The 24,213-nt window shown below is 46.1% G+C and overlaps 1 protein-coding gene across 3 annotated transcripts in view; it reads left to right on the top strand.

The window, feature by feature from the left end:
• The window catches only part of CDK2AP1 (cyclin dependent kinase 2 associated protein 1), a 30,687-nt gene extending 7,101 nt beyond the window's left edge, over window positions 1–23,586 (top strand). The window contains exons 2-4 of one of the 3 annotated variants that reach the window (XM_038763086.1): window positions 17,328–17,431; window positions 20,617–20,743; window positions 22,735–23,586. In XM_038763086.1, the coding sequence (XP_038619014.1) occupies window positions 17,328–17,431; window positions 20,617–20,743; window positions 22,735–22,802 (299 nt within the window). In that variant the 3' untranslated portion in view covers window positions 22,803–23,586. Of the gene's footprint in view, window positions 1–17,324; window positions 17,432–18,499; window positions 18,971–20,616; window positions 20,744–22,734 lie in introns of those variants that run through there. The other 2 variants (XM_038763087.1, XM_038763085.1) reach the window with 2 other exon arrangements.
• The last annotated feature ends 627 nt before the right edge of the window (window positions 23,587–24,213 follow it).

The raw sequence follows: 24,213 nt of genomic DNA, 5'->3' as shown, positions 1-24,213 counted from the left end.
ACTGAGAGCTCACCTCCTCCCAGAGGCCTTCCCAGACTGAGCCCCCACACATCCGCCAAGCTAGTTCTCTTCCTCCCTTCAAAACCCTAGTGAGAGCTCACCTCCTCCAAGAGGCCTTCCCAGACTGAGCCCCCGCACATCCGCCAAGCTAGCTCTCTTCCTCCCTTCAAAACCCTACTGAGAGCTCACCTCCTCCAAGAGGCCTTCCCAGACTGAGCCCCCTTTTTCCTCTCCTCCTCCCCAATCCCCTCCGGCCTACCTCCTTCCCCTCCCCAAAGCACCTGTATATATGTTTGTACAGGTTTATTACTCTATTTTACTTGCACATATTTACTATTCCACCTGTATATATGTATTTATGTTTGTACATATTTATTACTCTATTTTACTTGTACATATCTATTCTATTTTATTTTGTTAGTATGTTTGGTTTTGTTCTCTGTCTCCCCCTTTTAGACTGTGAGCCCACTGTTGGGTAGGGACTGTCTCTATATGTTGCCAATTTGTACTTCCCAAGCGCTTAGTACAGTGCTGTGCACATAGTAAGCGCTCAATAAATACGATTGATGATGATGATGATGACGATTTATTTTAGAAATAATAATGATGGCATTTGTGAAGCGCTTACTATATGCAAAGCACTGTTCTAAGCGCTGGAGGGGGTCGTTAATGATGTGCATTTAGCTTTAATTCTATTTGTTCTGACGACTTGACACCTGTCCACATGTTTTGTTGTCTGTCTCTCCCGTCTAGACTGTGAGCCCTCTAGACTGTGAGCCGTCTAGACTGTGAGCCCGTTGTTGGTTAGGGACCGTCTCTATATATTGCCAACTTGTACTTCCCAAGCGCTTAGTACAGTGCTCTGCACACAGTAAGCGCTCAATAAATACGATTCAGTGAATGAATGAAAGAGCATGGGCTTTAGAGTCAGAGGTCATGGGTTCAAATCCCGGCTCCTCCAACTATCAGCTGTGTGACTTGGGGCAAGTCACTTCATTTATTCGTTGATTCAATCGTATTTATTGAGCACTTCCTGTGTGCAGAGCACCGGACTAAGCACTTGAGTGCTTAGTAAATAAGCGCTCAATAAATCCGACTGAATGAATGAATGAACTAAGTACAGGTTGGTAACATATAGACGGTCCCTAACCAACAACGGGCTCACAGTCTAGAAGGGGGAGACAGACAATAAAACTTTACTTCTCTGTGCCTCAGTTCCCTCATCTGTAAAATGGGGATTAAAACTGTGAGCCCCCTGTGGGACAACCTGATCAGCTTCTAACCTCCCCAGCGCTTAGAACAGTGCCTTGCACATAGTAAGCACTTAACGAATACCATCATTATTATTATCAGGTTGTCCCATGTGGGGCTCACAGTCTTAATCCCCATTTTCCAGATGAGGGAACTGGGGCACAGAGAAGTGAAGTGGCTTGCCCAAGGTCGCACAGCTGACAAGTGGTGGAGCCGGGATTCGAACCCAGTGGCCTCTGACTCCCAAGCCCGGGCTCTTTCCACTGAGCCACGCTGCTTCTCTAATAAAGGGAGCAAGTAAGGATGATACAGAAGGTGTGTGGCACAAGACGCAGAAAGGGTGGAAAAAGTGGCCGCGGGCCTGCCCAGAGTGGTGCCCATCCCCGGAGGCTGGACAAGTGGTGGGGGGCTGCGTGAGCGCGAGTTTCCTACTCTATTTATTTTGTTAATAATACTCTATTTATTTTTTTAAATGACAGTCTTTGTTAAGCGCTTACTATGTGCCGAGCACTGTTCTAAGCGCTGGGGGGGGGGATACAAGGTCAGCAGGTTGTCCCACGTGGGGCTCACAAGCCGTCATTCCCATTTTCCAGATGAGGGAACTGAAGCCCAGAGAATAATAATAATAATGTTGGTATTTCTTAAGCGCTTATTATGTGCCAAGCACTGTTCTAAGCGCTGGGGGGGATACAAGGTCAGCAGGTTGTCCCACGTGGGGCTCACAAGTCGTCATCCCCATTTTCCAGATGAGGGAACTGAAGCCCAGAGAATAATAATAATAATGTTGGTATTTCTTAAGCGCTTATTATGTGCCAAGCACTGTTCTAAGCGCTGGGGAGGATACAAGGTGATCAGATTGTCCCACCTGGGGCTCACAGTCTTCATCCCCATTTTCCAGATGAGGGAACTGAGGCACAGAGAAGTTAAGTGACTGGCCCAAAGTCTCACTGCTGACAAGTGGCAGAGCCAGGATTAGAACCCAAGACCTCTGGCTCCCAAGCCCGGGCTCTTTCCACCGAGCCTCGCTGTTAATGATGTGCATATAGTTAAAATTCTATTTATTCTGACGGTTTTGACACCCGTCTACCTGTTTCGTTGTCTGTCTTCCCCTTCTAGACTGTGAGCCCGTTGTTGGGCAGGGACCATCCCTATCTGTTGCCGACTTGTACTTCCCAAGCGCTTAGTGCAGTGCTCTGCACACAGTAAGCGCTCAATAAATCCGATTGAATGAACACTGAGTTCATTCAATCGGATTTATTGAGCGCTTACTGTATTCAATCGTATTTATCATCATCAATCATCATCAATCGTATTTATTGAGCGCTTACTATGTGCAGAGCACTGTACTAAGCGCTTGGGAAGTACAAATTGGCAACATATGGAGACAGTCCCTACCCAACAGTGGGCTCACAGTCTAAAAGGGGGAGACAGAGAACAAAACCAAACATACTAACAAAATAAAATAGAATAGATATGTACAAGTAAAATAAATAGAGTAATAAATATGTACAAACATATACATATATACAGGTGCTGTGGGGAAGGGAAGGAGGTAAGATGGGGGGACGGAGAGGGGGACGAGGGGAAGTATTTATTGAACGCTTACTGTGTGCAGAGCACTGCGGGCGAGAATGGGCAAGGGCCCCTGAGGGGCAGGGAAGGTGGGATGGTGGGCAATAATAATAATAACGATGCCATTTATTAAGCGCTTACTATGTGCAAAGCACTGTTCTAAGCGCTGGGGAGGTTGTCCCACGTGGGACTCACAGTCTTTATCCCCATTTTACAGATGAGGTAACTGAGGCCCAGAGAATTTAAGTGACTTGCCCTAAATCACACAGCTGACAAGTGGCGGAGCCAGGATTTGAATGACTAAAAGCCGGGCGAGGGGGTCTTGGCAGTAGGGTTTACGCTTCCGTACCCTTGGGCTTCCCTGCCAACCAGGTGGAGGTGATGCCAGGGGAGAAGACAGACTCTTGACCCGAGGGCTGGGCCGCAGTGGGGGCGCTTAAAGGTTTGGGGAGTGGTTTGTGTGTGTGTGTGTGTGTTGTGTTGTGTATATGGTTTGAGAGGACATATGCAAGCAGATCCCGAAAGTTGTTGCAGTATTTTCTTGCCTGTGTAGGTGTGTGTTTGGAGGGGAGTAACGTGCCCAAAGCGTTCCCCTCCCTGCAACCCCTATATATATGTTTGTACAGATTTATTACTCTATTTTACTTGTACATATTTACTATTCTATTTATTTTGTTAATGATGTGCATCTCGCTTTACTTCTATTTATTCTGATGACTGGACACCTGTCCACATGTTTTGTTTTGTTGTCTGTCTCCCCCTTCTAGACTGTGAGCCCGTTGTTGGGTAGGGACCGTCTCTATACGTTGCCGACTTGTACTTCCCAAGCGCTTATCTGGAAAATGGGGGTGATGACTGTGAGCCGCGCATGGGATAATGATAATTATGGATTTGTTAAGCAGTTATGTTGCCAACTTGTACTTCCCAAGTGCTTAGTACAGTGCTCTGCACACATTAAGCGCTCAAAAATACGATTGATTGATTGATTGATTAAGCGTTGACTATGTGCCAAGCACTGTTTTAAGCGCTAGGGTAAATACAGGGTAAGCAGGTTGTCCCTTGTGGGGCTCACAGTGGGACAACCTGATGGCCTTGTATCTCCCCCGGCGCTTAGAACAGTGGTTGGCACATAGTAAGCACTTACCAAATACCATCATCATCATGGATGATGTATAGGTATATATGTTTGTACATATTTATTACTTTATTTATCTTGTACATATCTATTCTATTTATTTTATTTTGTTAGTATGTTTGGTTTTGTTCTCTGTGTCCCCCTTCTAGACTGTGAGCCCGCTGTTGGGTAGGGACTGTCTCTGTGTGTTGCCGACTTGTACTTCCCAAGTGCTTAGTACAGTGCTCTGCACACAGTAAGCGCTCAGTAAATACAATTGATTGATTGATAGTACAGTGCTCTGCACACAGTAAGCGCTCAATAAATACGATTGAATGAATGAATGAATGAACTGCCTGATTGCAAGTCCTTTCAGGGTGGGGCCTTTCAGCACTACCGGGTAGTAATGATTTGGGCGAGGGCCTGAGTGTCTGGGGAAATGCTCTGTACAGTCCACTTTTTCTACCTCAACGACTTCACCGAGCACCTCTAGAGAGCAAACTAAAAACATCTTCCAGAAAGGCGACTGCCCGGTGCATCGGCCGAAAGACTGATGTGAACCCCAGCTGGATTCCTTAAAGATCCTCCCCCATTGAACGTGAGGTGGATGGAAGAATTGTGCCAGCTCCTGGGGTTGAGAAAAATGGCTCATTTTATTGTTCTCAGGTTAAAGGAGAGCGAAGAGGCCGGGATGGCCGCGGCCTGATGAAGTTGGGACCTTTCTGAGGAGCAGGGGGTTGGCGGGGGACGGGGGGAAGAAGGCTCCAGAAGTGCATCAGTCCGAGGAACCCGAGAAAGGACAGGGCAGAGAGCAAGGGACTTTGCCGTTGGGATTTTGCTGGTTGCAGGTGAGACCCAGGGGTAAACCCAGCAGCAGCCTAGCCTGCCTGGGTTTTGTTTGCCTCTCTTTTAAGGGGCTACCAAAGTCTTTCCCCCAGGAACAGACCAAAAAGCAACAGCTTCCCCCCCTCCGTCAAGTGTTCTCATCTCTAAAGTCCTGCCACCTCTCAAATCTTTGGGGCCCAAAATCACTCTAGAGACCCCCACAAGATTGGTGGTCTCTCTATTGCAGCTCATCCACCTCTTGCTCTCTCATTTTTCCCTGAATTAGGAGATCATAGGTCAGGGGTTGGGGGGGGTGCCGGGAGAGGGCAAGGCCTTTGGGTGAAGACCCCAGCAGAACAAATCAGGCCCCGGGGAGGGGCGCTGGGTTCTCGGGCCAGTTCAGTGTTTTTTGGTGCCAAACTGCAGAGGCAACATCTCATGTTCCGAAACGTTTCCCTAACGTCTTCCTGGCCTTTCAGGGTGGTTTTCCAGGAACAGTGTGTTTGCGGCATTCAGGTTGCCATGGCCAAAAGTCGCTGGCATTTTCGGGGCGTCCACTATCTCCTCCTTCCCCGGGGTCCCTTTTGTGGAAATCTGTTCTTCCCTGCCATCTGCATCCAAGATGGACTCTCTCTCCCTTTCTCTTTCCTCTCTCCCTCTCCTGTCATTATCCCTCACACAGCAGCCCTTCCTCCCGCTAGTGGGAATGCCAGCCCATGGCCTAAGGCCAAGAGAGTTAGACAAAGCCGTCCTCGCCTTGCACATCTCGCATTCCCAGTGACGTGACTGCAGCTCTGCCCCCTTCCTCCCTTCACAGCCTGAGCTTGACATTCAGGATGGTGTTTTGTCCTCGCTTCCCACCACCTTGGGGGCAGACCTGCCATTTGGGGTTCTAGACCCCTCAAGATTTGAGGGAGAGGAGCAGTCTCCCCCACCCCCCCTGCCCCCGGGACAGTTCAGGAAGGTAGGAGGGAAGGAACCAGAGCTCTCCTCTTCTGCCCTGAAATGCCTTTTCTTTGCCAACCCTTTTGGTTCACTGCAGCCCTCCCAGGGAATTCTGTGTCTGCCTTGCACAGTGCGCATTGTCTGATGTTTTCCAGAAAGCGTGGCTGGGAAATCTGCAGTTGATTTGTTGCTGCTTACAGCCCAGTTTTAATTTTCCCTCTTTTCCCCCCCCTGCAACTTTTGGCGGACTTCAGCTTGAGCTTGAACCCTTGGAGAACTCGAGACGGCAGTAGGGTCTGGAAGCTCTGCTTGCCATCGGCTTTAGGATTCACAGTGATCCTCCAAGAGAGGGAATGCTAATCTACATCAGGTGAACAACAAACTTGAGGCAAGCCCGTTTATTCCATCAGGTGTGGATACCAATTTCCACAGACCGCAGAATATCATTGCAACTCCACAGTGCTTAAGCCTCCTAACTTCCCAGGTTTGTTGCCCCTAAACTCGAATCAGTCAATCATACTTATTAAGCCCTTACTGTGTGCAGAGTGCTGTACTAAGCGCTTGGGAGAGTACGAAAGAAGCAGCGTGGTCTACTGGATAGAGCACGGGCCGGGGGTCAGAAGTACTTGAGGCTCTGCCGCTTGTAGGTCAAGTTACTTCTCTCTGCCTCAGTTACCTCATCTGCAAAATGATGGATTAAGACTGTGAGCCCTACAGGGACTGTGTCCAACCTGATCATCTGGTCTCTACCCCAGTGCTTAGTACAGTGCCCAGCACATACTAAGTGTTTAACAAGTACCACGATTAGTACAACATTACAGAGTTGGTAGACACATTCCCTGCTCACACTGAGTTTACAGTCTAGAGGACTCCACACTTGTCCACCTTTTCCTGTCTGAGTTGGGCCCAATAATAATAATTGTGGTATTTGACTTTCAGGATGGTGTTCTGTCCTCGCTTCCCACCACCTTGGGGGCAGATCTGCCTTTTGGGGTTCTAGACCCCTCAAGATTTTAGGGAGGGGAGTGGTCCCCCCGGCTCCTGGGACAGTTGCTATGTGCCAGGCAGTAGGGTAGATACAAGGTCATCAGGTCAGACACTGCACCTCCCCTTCACTGGGCTCATGGTCTTAGGAGGTGGTAGACCAGGTATTGATTCCCTACTTAACAGATGAGGAAACTGAGACAGAGAAGTTAAGTGACTTAGCTTTGTCACCCAGGCTTCTGCCCCATCCCCTGGGCTACACTGTTTCAATCATTCTGAAATCCACTCTGGAGACCGGAGGGCACGGGCAGAATCACGAGTTGTACCTGCAGGAAAGAAGGAAAGGGTTCAAAGTCTGAGACCAAATAATAGTCTTTGCCCCAGGACTGAGAGCTGGGAAAGAGGGAGAGTGGGAGGCTTTGGTCACCATTGCTGTCCTCCTCCCTCCTTGCTCTCTGTTCACCCTCTGCCCCGATGCTGGAAATGGAGGAAACAGTGCCCAGTAATGATCCAGATTGCCCTGCCCCGCCAGGCTTGCCGAAGAAGGTGGGCTTTATAGGTGGTGTGGAAGGAGTGGGGAGAAACGTCGAATTTTCCCTGCAGTAGAGGATCTTGGGCATAGCAAACTTCAGTTCACAATCTTACTTCTTTTTAAACCCTCCTGCACCTGTCTGCCGCACTTCTGGCCCTCACTTTACGTCCGGGTTGCCGATGGGCTCCGAATGGAGTTGCCGACAGCAGAGAAGTTCTTCTGCCAGTGAAGCTGCGTCGGCTGCTCAGGTGTCTTATGACCACAGCCCCAGCCTCTGCTTCAGGAACCCCAGGGATCCTGCCAGCCTGGAGATGTTTTCTTACCCCAGTCCCCGACCACCTGGGGCCCTGTCCTAGCTGTCAAACTGTTTTGCCGGCTTGTCTCACCTCTCTCCCTCCTGCGTGGTCACAGAGACGGGTAGCCGTTCCTAAGCGTTAGAAGCCCAAATTAGATTCCGTTTAATAATTCATTCATTATCTACTCAACTGAGCCGGACCCAAGAGGATGTTTTTTCACCATCTAACATTTTGGGAGGACCTGCTGCCTCCATCTCAAGTACAAAGGAAATGTTTTCATTCCTTGTTGGGTTTTTTGGAGAGAGAGAATCAAGGAGCAGCGTGGCCTAGTGGAAAGAGTCTGGGAATCAGAAGGACCTGGGTTCTAATCCCGGCTCTGCCCCTTGTCTGCTGGTAACCAAGGGCAAATCACTGACTTGTCCATGCCTCAATTACCTCATCTGTAAAATGGGGATTAAGAGTGTGAGCCCCATGTGGGACTTGGCCTATGTCCAACCTGATTACCTTGCATCTATCCCAGTGTTTGTAACAGTGCTTGGCACATAACAACAGTGGTACTTGTTAAGCACTTATGATAATGATTATCAATAATATTAACATTAGTGATTAATACTTATTAATGACCATTATTATAATAACAAATACCATAGAAAAGAATTAGTTTGGCCAGGTCCCTGGAGGCTCTTGGTTTGTTTCTTTTTCCGGGCTGCTAGGTCCAGCCAGTGGCCCAAACCTGCACTTGGACCTGTGACCTATGACCTATGACCTTGGGGCATTTGATATTAGCCCCATGGCACTTAGGTACATATCTTTAAATGATCTATTATAAATTACTTATATTAATGTCTGTCTCCCCTGGAGCATGTCTGCTACCTCTGCTGTATTGTATGCTCCCAAGCACTTAGTACAGTGCTCTGCACATAGTAAGTGTTCAATAAATACCATTTATTGATTGATTGGTTGATTGGAAAATTTAGAACTTGGGAAAAATTCTGCTGGGGAGGCTGAAGTCTGGGGAACTGGGGATGGATCTCTGGCTCTGTTATAACTCTGTTGTCTTGGATCCTCCCAAGCGCTAGTACTGTGTTCTGCATACAATAAGTGCTCAATAAATACTATTGAATGATTGATTTATAGCTGAGGGCTGAGTCTGAGTGATTCTGCAGTTTCTGCCAGCCACATGGTGAATCTGGGAAGATCTGGTGAAGCAGCATGGCCTAATGGATAGAGCATCGGCCTGAGAGTCAGAAGGTTGTGGGTTGTAATCACGGCTCAGCCAATTGTCTGCCACTTCTCCGTGCCTCACTTTCTTCATCTGAACAATGGGCATTGAGACTGTGAGCCTCACGTGGGACAGGGACTGCATCCAACACTATTTGCTTGTATCCACCGCAGCGCCTATTACAGTGTCTGGCACACAGTAAGTGCTTTACAAATACCAGAATTATTATTATCTGGTGGATCTGTGACTTTAGGCAAGTCACGTAACTTCTTTCTGCCTCAATTACCTCATCTGTATAATGGACTGTGAGCCCAATGTGGGACATGGACTGTCTCCAACCTGGTTTGCTTGTATCTACCCAAGTGCTTAGTACAGTTTTCGGCATGAAGTGCTTTCCAAAAAAATTTAAAAAAAAACAAGCCAAAACAAAAAAACTCATCTCCCCCACTGTATTTCATTCATTCATTCATTCAATCATATTTATTGAGCGCTTACTGTGTGTAGAGCACTGTACTAAGCGCTTGGGAAGTACAAGTCGGCAACATGTAGAGACGGTCCCTACCCAACAGCGGGCTCTCAGTCTAGAAGGGGGAGACAGACAACCAAACAAAACATGTAGACAGGTGTCAAAATCATTAGAACAAATAGAATTAAAACTATATGCACATCATTAACAAAAGAGAGAATAGTGAATATGTACAAGTAAAATACATGGTGATAAATCTATACAAATATATATACAGGTGCTGTGGGGAGGGGAAGGAGGTAAGGTGGGGGGGGATGGGGAGGAATAGAGGAAAAAGGGGGTTTAGTTTTGGAAGGCCTCATTCTGGGTATACCCTAAGCACTTGCTTTCATCGTCACCCTCCCAAGCAGTTTGATAGTTACTCCACTCACACCCCTATAGCATTTATGTACGTATCCTTATATTCTCTTGCTTCCCCCATGTGTCATTGTTTTGTCAACTCCCCTAACTTGACTGTAAAATCTTTGAGGGCAGAGATTGTGTCTCCCACTGCTGCGTACAGTTTTCTACATTTACAGTGCTCAATAAGTCCCATTCAATCAGTGGTATTCAATCATTCAATCAGTCTTTTAGACTGTGAGCCCACTGTTGGGTAGGGACTGTCTATATGTTGCCATCTTGTACTTCCCAAACGCTTAGTACAATGCTCTGCACACAGTAAGCACTCAATAAATACGATTGATTGATTGATTGGTATTTAATGAGCATTTACTATGTGCAGAGCCCTGTGTTAAGAACTTGGGAGAGTATGATAAGAGAATTAGGAGACACATTCTTTGACCACTGATGATTTGTTCATGAAAATACAGTAGTGCACCTTTATCTGGCCCCTTGGACAATTCCCCAGGCAGCCCAAACTCAACAACTCTCCGGTCCCACACCAGCGGGGAAGGGTTCATTCATTCAATCGTATTTATTGAGCGCTTACTGTGTGCAGAGCATTTTACAGAAGCAGTGTGGCCTTGTGGCTAGAGCATGGGCTGGGGGGGTCAGAAGCACCTGGGTTCTAATCCCGGCTCCGCTACTTGTCTGCTGTGTGATCTTGGGCCAGTCATCTCACTTCTCCGGGCCTCAATTACCTCACCTGTAAAATGGGGATTAAGAATGCGAGCCCCATGTGGAACATGGACTGTGTCCAATCTGATTAGCTTGTACCTACCTCGGTGCTTAGTACAGTGCCTGGCACATAATAAGCACTTAACAAATACCATGAAAATAACGTAACAGTTGTACTCCACTGGGGAAAGCCACTCACAGCCCAGAGTTCAGCACCAGAATAGACTTGGGAGAGGGAAAGAACTGAAAGGAGAACCCAGGCTGTTGAGGAGTTGTTTACCCTTCTCGTGAGGATCTTAATGCCTGCCTCCTTTGCTAGATTGAAGGCTCCTTGATGATAGGTTTAGTGTGTCTACTCATTCTGTTGTATTCTCCCCAGTGCTTAGTACAGTGCTGGGTTCACAGTGAGTCTCCAGTAAATACCACTGATTGATTGGTTAGGACCTGGAAGGAATAGAGTGGGGATAGAGAGAATAGAATGAACCGATGGCAGGGTTTTCAGAGAGAGAGAGAGAGAGTGTGTGTGTGTGTGTTCGTCCGTCCATCATTCATTCAATCGTATTTATTGAGCGCTTACTGTGTGCAGAGCACTGTACTGAGTGCTTGGGAAGTACAAGTCGGTAACATATAGAGACGGTCCCTACCGAACAACAGGCTCACAGTCGAGAACGGGGTCCTTGCCACACTCATCCGGCTGGATCTGGGCATCAGCAAGCTCTCCGTGTTGCTCTGCCAAAGTCTGGCCTCTGCCACCTCTGAGGCGGGAACGTGTCTGTTAATTGCTATGATGTACTCTCCCAAGTGCTTAGTGCAGTGCTTTGTGCTCAATAAATACGATTGCCTGAAAGAACGAATGGAAGGTGACGGGACAATCAATCACTCCTCAAAGGAGCTTTTGTATGATACCACAGACACCCCTGGAATGGCAGGATGCAGCCTCCAATGCCTTGCTTGAATCTGGAAATGGGAGTAAGTAGAACTGTCGTAGAAACTACCAGCAATTAACTCACAAGGGTTATAGAGTCTCAGTTATTCAGTAAAAAATGAATGGACCCGTTTCCTCTCTTTCCGTCCTTCTTTCCTCTTTGGAGAGCGGGCGGTCCAGTTTGTCCAGCGCTGGCAGTGTGGGAGGGCTGCATTGGCACAAACCTCCGCAGCTGGGCTAAGCCCAGGCCCTGAAGAAAGAAAGTCTGTTGTGCGAATGTGTGTGTGCACTTGTGTTGTCTGTGTGTTACCATCCTGCTCCCTGCAGGTGACAGCCAGAGTGGAGAATATTATCTCCCTTTCCATTTGGGATGTGTGTGCGCGTGATGCAGGCTGCAGAGGAATAGGTAAATTCTCCATGGTTACCGCTGTTTGTAATTCTGCAGGACATCCTTCACTTGCTAATGGCCCCTCGTGTCTCCATTACAGGCTTGCATATGCTCTGGGTAAAGTAGACGATAAAATTCCACGGCTGCTCCAGTGACAGGATTCCATCGATCCAGTCAAAAATAAATTCCGAGCGGTGTGCTCGGCTTTGCTTAGCTTTTTTTTAAAAAATGGTATTTGTTAAGCGCTTACTGTGTGCTAGGCAATGTACAAAGGGCTGGGGTAGGTGAAAGACCATCAGGTCCATGTCCCATGTGGGGCTCAAAGACTTAATCCTCATTTTACAGATGAGGTAACTGAGGCACAGAGAAGCAAAGCGATTTGCCCAAGATCATACAGCAGACGTACGGCAGAGCAGGGATTAGAAGCAGCGTGGCTCAGTGGAAAGAGCACGGGCTTTGGAGTCAGAGGTCATGGGTTCGAATCCCAGATCCGCCGCATGTCTGCTGTGTGACCTTGGGCAAGTCACTTAACTTCGAGAAGCAGCGTGGCTCAGTGGAAAGAGCCCGGGCTTTGGAGTCAGAGGTCATGGGTTTGAATCCCGGATCCGCCACATGTCTGCTGTGTGATCTTGGGCAAGTCACTTAACTTCTCTGAGCCTCAGTTACCTCATCTGTAAAATGGGGATTAAGACTGTGAGCCCCACGTGGGACAACCTGATCACCCTGTAGCCCCCCAGCGCTTAGAACAGTGCTTTGCACATAGTAAGTGCTTAATAAATGCCAATTATTATTATTATTCTCTGAGCCTCAGTTACCTCATCTGTAAAATGAGGATTGAGACTGTGAGCCCTACGTGGGACAACTTGATCACCTTGTATCCCCCCCCATTGCTTAGAACAGTGCTCTGCACATAGTAAGCACTTAACAAATGCCAACATTATTATTATTAGAACCCAGGTTTTCTGACCCCTGGGCCCGTGCTGTTTCTGCTAGGCCACGCTGCTTCTGTCAGCCAGCTTGGCCACGGGGCTTCAGGTTGAAGGCAGTGGATAAGCCTTCTAGACTGTGAGCCCACTTCTAGACTGTGAGCCCACTGTTGGGTAGGGACTGTCTCTATATGTTGCCAAATTGTACTCCCCAAGCGCTTAGTACAGTGCTCTGCACACAGTAAGCGCTCAATAAATACAATTGATTGATTGATAAGCAGGGGAAAGCGCTGGGGTTTTGGTTTGGGGGGTAGTCAGGAGGTCAGCAGGGCATGGTTGGGTTGCCCTGAACCTCAAACCTTTGCAGGTGAGATGCCACGGAGGGGGCAGAGGGGATCCAGTGGTCAACTGACCTGGCTGCTTTGACTCTGCCACATAATAATAATAATGGTATTTAAGCGCTTACTATGTGCCAAGCACTGTTCCAAATGCTGGGGTAGATACAAGGTCATCAGGTTGTCCCACTTGGGGCTCACAGTTTTCATCCCCATTTTACAGATGAGGTAACTGAGGCACAGAGAAGTGAAGTGACTTGTCCAAAGTCACAGAGCTGACAAGTGGCAGAGGTGGGGTTAGAACCCATGACCTCGGTCTTCCAAGCCCATGCTCTTTCCACTAAGCCACGCTGCTTCTCCAATCTTTGAGCTGTCTGCAGCTTGCAGCCTGAGCTGGGCAAAGGGGCGGCACCTCAGTTGCTCTGTCCAGAGCCAGATGAAAATTCCCGTGGTGGTTCTAGTTAGCCGCAGTCCGTTGCCCTTTTATGCAGTTTCTGAGCTCCCAGGCCCCGGCCAGGCCCTCCTTGCTTTAGGGCTCAACGTTGCCAGGAGTTGGGACAAGATCTGTGCGGTTGGGGAATGAGGGAAATTCTCCCCCTTTTAGACTGTGAGCCCACTGTTGGGTAGGGACTGTCTCTATATGTTGTCAACTTGTACTTCCCAAGCGCTTAGTACAGTGCTCTGCACACAGTAAGCGCTCAATAAATACGATTGATGATGATGATGAGGGGGCTTGCCTCGCCTGGAGGAGGCCAAACTGCTCCTCACAGACACAGGAGGAGGAGGAGTAATGGCATTTGTAGTAATGGCATAGAGAAGCAGCGTGGCTCAGTGAGAAAAGCATGGGCTTGGGAATCAGAGGTCATGGGTTCTAATCCCGGCTCCACCATTTAAATAATAATAATAATGATGGCATTTATTAAGCACTTACTATGTGCAAATAATAATAATAATAATAATAATAATGGCATTTATTAAATGCTTACTATGTGCAAAGCACTGTTCTAAGTGCTGGGGAGGTTACAAGGAGATCAGCTTGTCCCACGGCGGGGGGGGGGCTCACAGTCTTCATTCCCGTTTTCCAGATGAGGGAACTGAGGCCCAGAGAAGTGAAGTGACTTGCCCAAAGTCAACACAGCTGGCAATTGGCAGAGCCAGGATTCGAACCCATGACCCCTGATTCCAAAGCCTGGGCTCTTTCCACTGAGCCACGCTGCTTGCGCTTACTATGTGCAAATAATAATAATAATAATGATAATAATGGCATTTATTAAGCACTTACTATGTGCAAAGCACTGTTCTAAGCGCTGGGGAGGTTACAAGGTGATCAGGTTGTCCCACGGGGGGCTCACAGTCTTAATCCCCATTTTACAGATGTGGTAACTGAGGCCCAGTGAAGTGACTTGCCCAAAGTCACACAGCTGACAATTGGCGGAGTCGGGGTTTGAACCCATGATCTCTGACGCCAAAGCCCGTGCTCTTTCCACTGAGCCACGCTGCTTCCCATGTCAACTGTGTGACTTTGGGCAAGTCAATTCACTTCTCTGGGCCTCAGTGACCTCATCTGTAAAATGGGGATTAAGAGTGTGAGCCTCACGTGGGACAGTCTGACTACCTTGTACCCCCCCAGCGCTTAGAGCAGTGCTTAGCACATAGTAAGCGCTTAACAAATGCTATCATTATTAACTATGAAGTGCTTACCAGGTGTTAACATTAGATTAAATGTGCGATAACTAGATCAATCAAGCAGTGGTATTTATGTGCTGGTTGTGGGGTGATAATAATAATAAACTTTCAGTTGTTTTCATTGAGTGCTTACTGTGTGCAGAGCACTGTACTAAGCGCTGGGGAGGGTACGGTATGACAATAAACAGACACATTCCCTGCCCACAACGAGTTTACAGTCTAGAGGGGGAGACAGTAACATAAATAAACCAATTAAGGATAGATATGGACGTAAGTGCTGTCGGGCTGGGAGGGGTGTTGAATAAAGAGAGCGAGTCAGGGCGACACAGAAGGGAGTGGGAGAATAGGGGAGGAGGGTTTAGAGAAGGCCTCTGTTTCCCATGTGCCAAACCCAGTGCTAAGCACTGGGGTAGATATGATGCAATCAGGTGAGAGACAGTCCCCGTCCCAAATGGGGTGAGCAGTCTAGAGGGAACAAGTATTTCATCACCATTTTACAGATGCGGAAACTGAAGCAAGGAGAAGTTAAATGACTTTCCTAGGTTGTCACAGCAGACAAGTGTTTGAGCTGGAGTTAGAACCCGAATCTCCTGGGCCTGTGCTCTTTCCACTAGGCCAAGCTACCTCTCCTGGGTGATGTTAATAATAATAATGATAATAATGGTATTAAGCACTTGCTATGTGCCGAGCACTGTTCTAAGCGCTGGGGTAGATACAAAGTAACCATTGATTGATTGATTGAATGATTAATTGGATGACTTCAGAGAGGAGCTATGCCAGAGGAAGAGGAGCTGGAATCTCTCTTGCTTTCTTGCTTCAGGGGACAGGCACATGATTTTTTTCCAGCCGTTCTGATCTGTGGCAGACTGGTACTAAGAAAAGAGAGACTGTAGTCTTGTGCAATCAATCAATCAATCAATCGTATTTATTGAGCGCTTACTATGTGCAGAGCACTGTACTAAGCGCTTGGGAAGTACAAATTGGCAACACATAGAGACAGTCCCTACCCAACAGTGGGCTCACAGTCTAAAAGGGGGAGACAGAGAACAGAACCAAACATACCAACAAAATAAAATAAATAGGATAGAAATGTACAAGTAAAATAAATAAATAAATAAATAAACAGAGTAATAAATATGTACAACCATATATACATATATACAGGTGCTGTGGGGAAGGGAAGGAGGTAAGATGGGGGGATGGAGAGGGGGACGAGGGGGAGAGGAAGGAAGGGGCTCAGTCTGGGAAGGCCTTTTCAAGGGTGGCTATTCAATAATGTTAATGTGACCACGCCCCCCCCCAACCAAATAAAATGGAAAAATAGTTTTTCATGGCTTTTGTTAAATTTGTATTTGCTGAGATGCCCTCGACTAGATCACCATCAACCCAGTTTTAAAAAGATTCTGCCATAAAAGTGATATGGTGGCTCTAATGGTAGCCATAGGAAAAAAAAAATCCATTAACCCCAAAGACCCAGGACACGCTGCCTCTCACTTAGTCATTGTGTTGTTCTTCAACCACAGTCTTCTTCCAGCACTTCAGTCTTGGGAAAGAGGGGCTTCTGGCCAACATGGAACAATCAGTCAATCGGTAAATAGTATTTATTGAGCACTTACTATGTGCAGAGCACTGTACTAAGCGCTTGGGAGAGTTCACTATAAGAGAGTTAGTAGACACCTTCCCTGCCCACAACAAGTTTACAGTCTAGAGGGGGAGTAGAGTGTGAAGTATCTGTGTTCACATTGGTTTCGTTGATAAGTTCTCACCCGGGAGGGAGGAGATTGGGGTCTGAGGTGCCATGGGTCAGGCAATAAAAGGGAAATTGGTCCCAGATTTAAGACCAGTCAGCAGGAGGACAACAAATGGGTAAGCTACCTCACGCTCAGCAAAACATGCCATCTTTCAATCGAAGGATATGTTTCTCTTCCATAGGATGACGTGTTGTGAGTAAAGCATAGAGGGGTGGCGGGGGTGGGGGTGGGGGGGGCGGATAAAAAGCCTGGACTCTAAAGTCAGGTCTGCCACTAAGTCACCAGGTGACTTTGGGACTTAACTGTTGTAGCCTTCAGATTCTCCATCTGAAAACCGGGGAGAATAAACTTTACCCCTCCCTGCCCTCCTGGACGTGGTACATATGAACTGTTTTCCTTCCTACTGGACGAAGATGCTATTGATGGTGAAATTAACTCTTGGGTGCAGGCCAACAATGCCGGCCTTATTGTGTAAGCCTCTCGTGGGGTTTGTGTGTGTGTTGTTTGTAGCTTATAGCTCTGTTCGCTCCTTTTTTTCCTCCATGTTTCACTGTCTTTTCAGAACTTCTGCTCCAGGAGAGCTATCCTTTTTAATTAATGATAGCACATATGAAAGTGCTTTGAATTCTTAGGATGAAGAGATCTGTGTACCCTATGGGATTTAAGTTTACTGTTAGGATTATCAGTGACAATTACTATTGGGATGTGACTTCAAACCTAGAGGGCTGTAACGTCAATATAACTTAATATTATAATGTTATTATAATCTAATAATAAAATATATTATTATATATCATATAATACAATAATATAATATAATATTACTTAATATTATAAGTTAATATAACAAGGTTATATAATATGTAAAAAGGAGTTGGTAGCAAAAGTGATGTGCTAATCTTCCCTGGGGGTCCCTGGCAATGAAGAGGCAATAGTCCAAGAGGTGTAAAATTCATGTCAACTAATAATTCTCTTGTCTTTTCATGACAGCAGGTAGTGTCCATTCTCCTTCAACCAGCATGGCTTCATCCACCCAATACCGGCAACTTATCAATGACTATGGTCCCCCGTCTCTAGGCTACACACAGGTAATACAGGTATTTCCCTTTTTTTTAATCTATTGTCCATTTCTATTGTCCGTCATAAAAACAGGAAATAGAGGCATTTCAGGTAATATATATCATGGGGAGTCCTTGTTTTCTGGGTTCCCAAGTGTACTGCCTAGAGGTTGGATTGATTGAGAAGAGTATAGCAGTCCAATAGACATGGATGGGAGGAAGAGAAGTGAGACAGGTCAAAAGGAGCTTTAGGAGAAATATGGCTTCAAACCCAAGACCAGGATTCCAGGCCTCTAGAAAAGCCATTTTCCACTTCTCAGCAGAGTTCCCTGACCAGATGCCCCAAATCCAACTCTGGTTTCAAGCTGTGAGCAGGAAGTTTGGAAAAAATTGGGTTTGATCAGGAAGATTGGTACCAGCAGGAAGAACCAGTGCAGAGTACTTTCTCTGGGGCTCCTTCTTTTAGAACCCGGGGCCCCTTAGTTTTTGTTTTTCAGCCATTTTTATTAGGGAAAGAGGGTTTAAGGGGTGCACGAATGGGATATGTGTATCTGTTTTGTAACCCTCTAGACTCATTTCATGGCAACTGGGTAGAAGGGTGGAGAGACCAGAGACCAAGCTGAGTTCTGCAGATCTCCCCCCTAAGAGGTGTATAAGAACAGGAGAGTCATCATCATCATCATATTGAGCGTGTACTGTGCGCAGAGCACTGTACTAAGCACTTGGGGGAGTACAATATAAAGGAGATGGTAGACACATCTTCTAGACTGTGAGCCCATCTTCTATACTGTGAGCCTGTTGTTGGGTAGGTACCATCTCTATATGTTGCCGACTTGTACTTCCCAAGCGCTTAGTACAGTGCTCTGCACACAGTAAGCGCTCAATAAATACGATTGAATGAATTCCCTGCTTCCAACGAGTTTACAGTGTAGAGGGAGTCTAGAGTCAGCCTAATTGCCCCAACCTGTGCAAATATTTCGTGACTAAACGGCGAGCAACATGATCAAGAAGCTTTTCAACCTCATGTTCATTTAGCCACAGTTGGATCCCGGAATGGGAACAGGAAATGCCGCTTGGCAACAGGGGGAGAACGCAACTCCAAAGAATGGACCATTGTTACCCGATCAGCCGGAGAAGCCAGCCATTCCGAGATGTCTTTCATTTCAAGGAGCAGACCTAACGATGCCCTGTACGGACTGGGATAATCTTGCCTTGCCTGGCCAAGCTTTTCTGCCCCAAGAGGAGACTCTGGCTAGAACCAAGGAGAGAGTCCCGCTCAAAAAGCAGAGAAACCAGAAAGAATGCCTGGAGAGAAGCCTGGAGCAGGAGAAGACTGGGGAGGCCAAGAAGCAGAGCCAGGAGGATGAGAGGGAGGAGAAGAGGAAGGACGGGGAAGTCACCGTGAGGCCCAGGGAGATTGTCAAGGAGAGGGCGAAGGAGCAGAGGAGAGTCAGGGAGGCCACGAGGAAGCAGCGGAGAGAGAAAAAGGAGAAGACTAAGGCACTGCTCATAAATGTGTCTGCTCTGGTAAAGCCCTGGGAGGAGGAAGAGAAAGAGTGCAGAAAGGAAGAGGTGGAAGTGAGTTCTCTCAGGAAACTTAGCTTCACTCATTTGGGTGCTTTTGCCACCTGCCGTCATCAAGTCTTAGAAATTATTTCTTGATCAGTTAGTCATGAGTTCAGGTGTCTTCTGAGGTGAAATTGGCTGAATAAAACAGGGTCTGTTGCATTTTATAGCCTCAAAGCTGGTCTGAAAGAGGCCCTTTTCCTGCATCTTTGCCAATCAATCGTATTTATCCCGTGGATTTTAGCAATCGAGATATCATGTGAGAGAGGAGAGTAATAATAATAATTGATGATATTTGTGGTATTTAAGTTTTTACAATGTGCCACGGACTGTGCTAAGTACAGGGGTAGATTCAAGATAATCAGGCTGGACGCAGTCCCTATCCCACATGGGGCTCAGTCTAAGAAGGAGGGGAACAGGTATAAATACATGTCCTAATAATAATAATAATTGTGGTATTTGTCAAGTTCTTACTAAGTACCAAATACTGTACTAAGAGACAAGGTAATCAGGTCCCACATGGGGTTCACAGTCTAAGAAGGAGGGAGAACAGGTATTGTACATTGTTCAGAGGAGCGAACAGAGGCACAGAGAAGTTGTGACTTGACCAGAGTAACACAGCAGAAGGAGCCAGGATTAGAGCCCAGATCCTCTGGCTTTCAGGCCTGGGCTCTATCCACTGGGCCACACAGTTTCCTAACCCTGACTGTCCTTAGCCCAGTACCTAATACTATAAGATGGTCATTACCTGGACCCTTTCATGTGAGTAGCTAAAGCACTCACTGACATCGCCTTATTCCTCCTGGAGTGATGGGGATGGAGTCTTGAGTCATAAATCACAGCTGAGCAGCTTCAGTCCCAAAGACTTTGGGGATGAGAACCTGGGTGATGGTGCTGATTACAGTGCTAGTGGTTTGTGCGGCATCACCCGCAGTGCTGTCTCTGACAGTCATGTTCCCAACGGGTAGGCGTGCAAGAATTTTATATGCAAAACCCACATATGGCTGAAGTGATGGCAGCCCAGTGCCATGGGATCATGGACCAGCTCAGTAGCTGCTGCGGTCTCTGCCACCCATGTTAGCCAACTATTTTCTGAATTTCTGCTGAGTCTTTCCAGCACTTGAGTTATCCCAGGTGTTTCTTTGGTGAGAACCTTGACTTCTGGTGGCAGAGCCCCAGAAAGCACCCACCTCATCCGCAATGAGTCGTGAGTAGGACTTTGCTGGAGGAGGGGTGGGGGGCCCTCCTAGAGTAGCAGACAGGTGACACATGAAGTGTTAGTCTTCCTACTTTAAAGGTTGGGAAACAGACACAGAGAAGTTCCCTGACCTGCTCAAGCTTACCGAACAGTCAACCGCAAGCTAAGACTGGAGATCCAGTCCTCCCACTCTCGTATCTTTCCGCCCTTAAGACCAGTTTGACTTATCTTTGAGAAACCTCAAACCTCAGGGGCCTCTCAGGAGGTTTTTTTAAATTATTTCTTTTAATACATCTTCCAGTTGTACCTGCACGTCACTTAGGCTTCTGTGGACAATAGTGTCGTGATGGATGAAAGAAGAATAGTGGTATCTATCGTGAGGCCTGGGGTGGCCCCGAACGGTTCCCTGGCTTTTACATTCACCGATGACGTTTTAATGACCTTCTCGTTCTGATTTCAGGGGACGGGGAGCAGCCAGGTGCCCCAAAGCAAATACGCAGAGCTTCTAGCAATAATTGAAGAACTAGGGAAGGAGATCAGACCCACCTACGCAGGGAGTAAAAGTGCCATGGAGAGGCTAAAACGAGGTAAGAAGTGGGCTTCTTTTTATTTTTTAGTGGGGAGAAGTGGATTAACTCGGGCTACTAAAATACTTCATAGAAAGGTTCCCCCAGTGATTTGAGAAATTGGATTTTATTCTCTAAGAACGATTTGGCTTTCAAATGGAAAGGAAACATCCCAGCTTACTTCATTATCTTGCAAAAGCATATTATAGGGCCAAATCAGGTAAACTGACCTCTGGGTGTGGATTGTTCACTTGGTCTTGTAATACGAAGAGGTAATTTATTACCTCTTCAACAACTCCAGAAGTGTTACTCCCCAGGTTCACTCTAGACCCAGACATTGTTTTTGTCTGAAACAGTTCTTCTCCTCTGTAAATTTCAAGTCTGGGGAAATCTTTCTGAACCAAGGGACACTTTTTACCAGAAATTCATTTTGTTGGGCTGGTCAGAGCCCTTTGGTTGAGAAATCCAGATAAAATATGCTCTCTCGCAGCAGGACTCTATTAAAGAAAAAAGGTGACTCATACAAAGGCGTGACTGGCTGATTTAAGAGTCAACTAAATAGGCTGCCGCCTCAAAGGAAAGTTTCTAATTTAAAAGGTGGCACTTCAGAGGAGCACAAGCCTGTGTGTTAATTTCAGCTGGATCTTCTGAGGAGGGTGCAGACTTTCAACCAATCTGCCTTCCCCAAGGCTCTTCTCTACAGTAAGGAGATGCAACTTGCAAAAAAAAAAAGGACACAGAAAAACATTTCAATTATATAAGGCAAAAAAAGGACAAAAGAAAATGTCATCCTTCAAACAATAGGGAAAAGAAAACTAATATCAGATGCAAAAAGGCGGTCTTTTAGTGGGTTTTTTGGTTGGTTTTTTTTTTTTTTTTTTAAGAAATGGGTATCCCATTTAGGAGTAAAAACCAAATCAGATTCCAGAGGGTGAAAAGACTAGCTAGAGAGGAAAAAAAACTTGGAGATTGTATTGAACAAGTGGTCAGCGTATTGCTGCTATTAAAAAATAACCAGATTCTGGGATGTATTATCAGGAATAGGATAGGTTTAGGCTCCGCTTGAGATTGGCTAGGTCCATATTAGACTATCAAGCTTGGTTTGGTCCTTATGAGAGAGGTGGAGAAGATAGAGAGGACCCAAAAGCAGTCTATGTAAATGACCAAAAGGTTGGGAAACAGGAAGTAGGCTTTTTGGGGAAAAGACAGAAGAAATGGTTATTACAAGAAAAATGCTTACCAGTTTTCTGGGAATTGGAAAATGAATCTGACTAGAGAGTGGAAGAATTCCCAGAAAACTGGGTTGATTAAACACTGAACAGGTCCCCAAGGAAGCTAGATCCCTGGAGATCTTTCCAAATAGGAATGAGTCCCACCAGCTGTGGCGGGGAAAGGAGGGGTAGAGGGCCAGGGACAGGAATGTTGAGATGGACAACAGCATGTGGCCCTTTGCAACCCAACTGTCTTTTTCAGTTGTTGCCAACTTGTACTTCCCAAGCGCTTAGTACAGTGCTCTGCACACAGTAAGCGCTCAATAAATACGATTGATTGATTGATTGACTTCAGCATGTTAAGATGGGAATTCAACTCAACACATCCCCTCCCCGGCTAGCCTGCTTAATGGGATTTAAAACAAAAAAACCTCTGAAAGGGGAAAAAAAACCTAAATCTCAAAACCTCAAAAATCCCAGCTACACCCCTTGCTCCTCTCTAATTTCACCATTGGCCATCTGGCCTGGAATGGTTCCTATTTGCCTGGGGGGAGGGGGTAGACCCAGATGAACTCCTGCCATCAATCAGTCAGTGGTATTTATTGAGCACTTACTGTGTGCAGAGCGCTATTCTAAGTGTTTGGGAGAATACAGTATAACAGAGTGGATAGGCCTGGGCAGGGACCAGGCCTACCCACAAAGACCTTACAGTCTAGATCCCTGAAATAATATCTTTCTGAATGAGTTCTCCTGGCTGTCACGTGAATTAGCTTATTCCTAACGTCTGCCTTTCTTTTCCAGGCATCATTCATGCTAGGGGATTAGTTCGGGAATGCTTGGCAGAAACGGAACGGAATGCAAGATCCTAGCCTCCCATTTGACTTTGAAGGTTTTCCATCTCTTTATGAAGAAAAAATAATACTTATTCCTCCGGTGACTTTTGGAAACATTCAGATGGATCTTTTATTTGGAGTGTTTTAACATTTTAGGTTATTTCTTCTCTTCCCCCCACCTCCCCCACCCCACCTGAAATACAGTCTACAATTAATTATATGAGAAAGAAAGATTTTTGCAGTTCATTAGGGCCTAGTTTTAAGTAGTTAGAAACAACCCAGATTTTCTTAAAGCATTCTGAGACAAAAACTGCATGTAGAAAGATATGCTTACCTTTTTGCAAACTATAGTTTGTTTTCTGCTAGCCTGCCAAGCCTTTTATGTTTCTTTCTTTGAATATCTTTGTGTTACTCAAATTGTTGCTCTCTACACCTTTTACCATAAGTTACAACAGCTCTAGGACTTTGTTTTTAATAAGTAAATGCTGACAGCACGTTTTACCCAGTAGTCTGGTATGTCCCAGTTTGCCATACAACGTAGACCCTGCTTAAAAATAACCTTGTTTTGTTGGCGTAAGAATTTGCATGATTGTTAGTGCTTTGGAGTCAATTTAAAATGCATGAGTTATAAATACCGAAGACAGATCAACCTACTAAACATAACAAGACCCCAGAAAATTAATTTTCATACTAAGACTGTAGATTTCAGTTGTAAGTTTGCCACAAAATGAACAAAAATCTGGATAAATGACTAAAACTGTTATTTGCATCTTTGTATGTATTTATTACTTGATGTAATAAAGCTTATTTTCATTAACAATTTGTACTAAAAACAAATGTGGATTCACTTTAATTTGGAGAGCATCAATCAGTCGTGTTTACTGAGTGCTTACTATGTGCACTCAGTGCATGGAAGAGAACAGAATTAACAGACACAAGCTTACAGTTTAGAGGGGGAGACAGACATTGATATAAATAACTTAAAATATGTAATTTAAAGCTATGTTCGTAAGTGCTGTGGGGTTGGGGGAGGGGGGGGAGTATCTAATGTCCAAAGGCACATTGCAGAAAGGCCAGTTGCCAGGAACCTCGGGCCAAAAAGTGAGAAATTCTTATGGTTTGGAAAGGTATTCTCAGGGCTGATGAGATCACTTTTGCAAGAAGGCGATAAAGTGCTTAATCCCCCTCTTATACTCTTGTATCTCATCAAATTCTCAAAGGGATTCAAAGTCTCCCCAACCCCTTTCTAGATAGGGGCTTGATACAAGAGCCAGATCAGAATTTGACCGTCTTTCACTTGCCTGACTTTAGTTGTACCAGGGAAAGCAAGAAGTAAGGTTTTTTTTTTGCAAAGAACACTTAAACCTCTACCACAGGCAACAACTGGGAAGATGGGAAACAGTTGCGGTGCACATTTTGGAAGTTGAGCCCAGACAGAAAAATATCA

Source organism: Tachyglossus aculeatus, chromosome 21, assembly GCF_015852505.1.
Source record: "Tachyglossus aculeatus isolate mTacAcu1 chromosome 21, mTacAcu1.pri, whole genome shotgun sequence".
Taxonomy (NCBI): Eukaryota; Metazoa; Chordata; class Mammalia; order Monotremata; family Tachyglossidae; genus Tachyglossus; species Tachyglossus aculeatus.
Note: the sequence above shows the minus strand (reverse complement) of the source record. Positions and strands in the feature narration are given on the sequence as shown.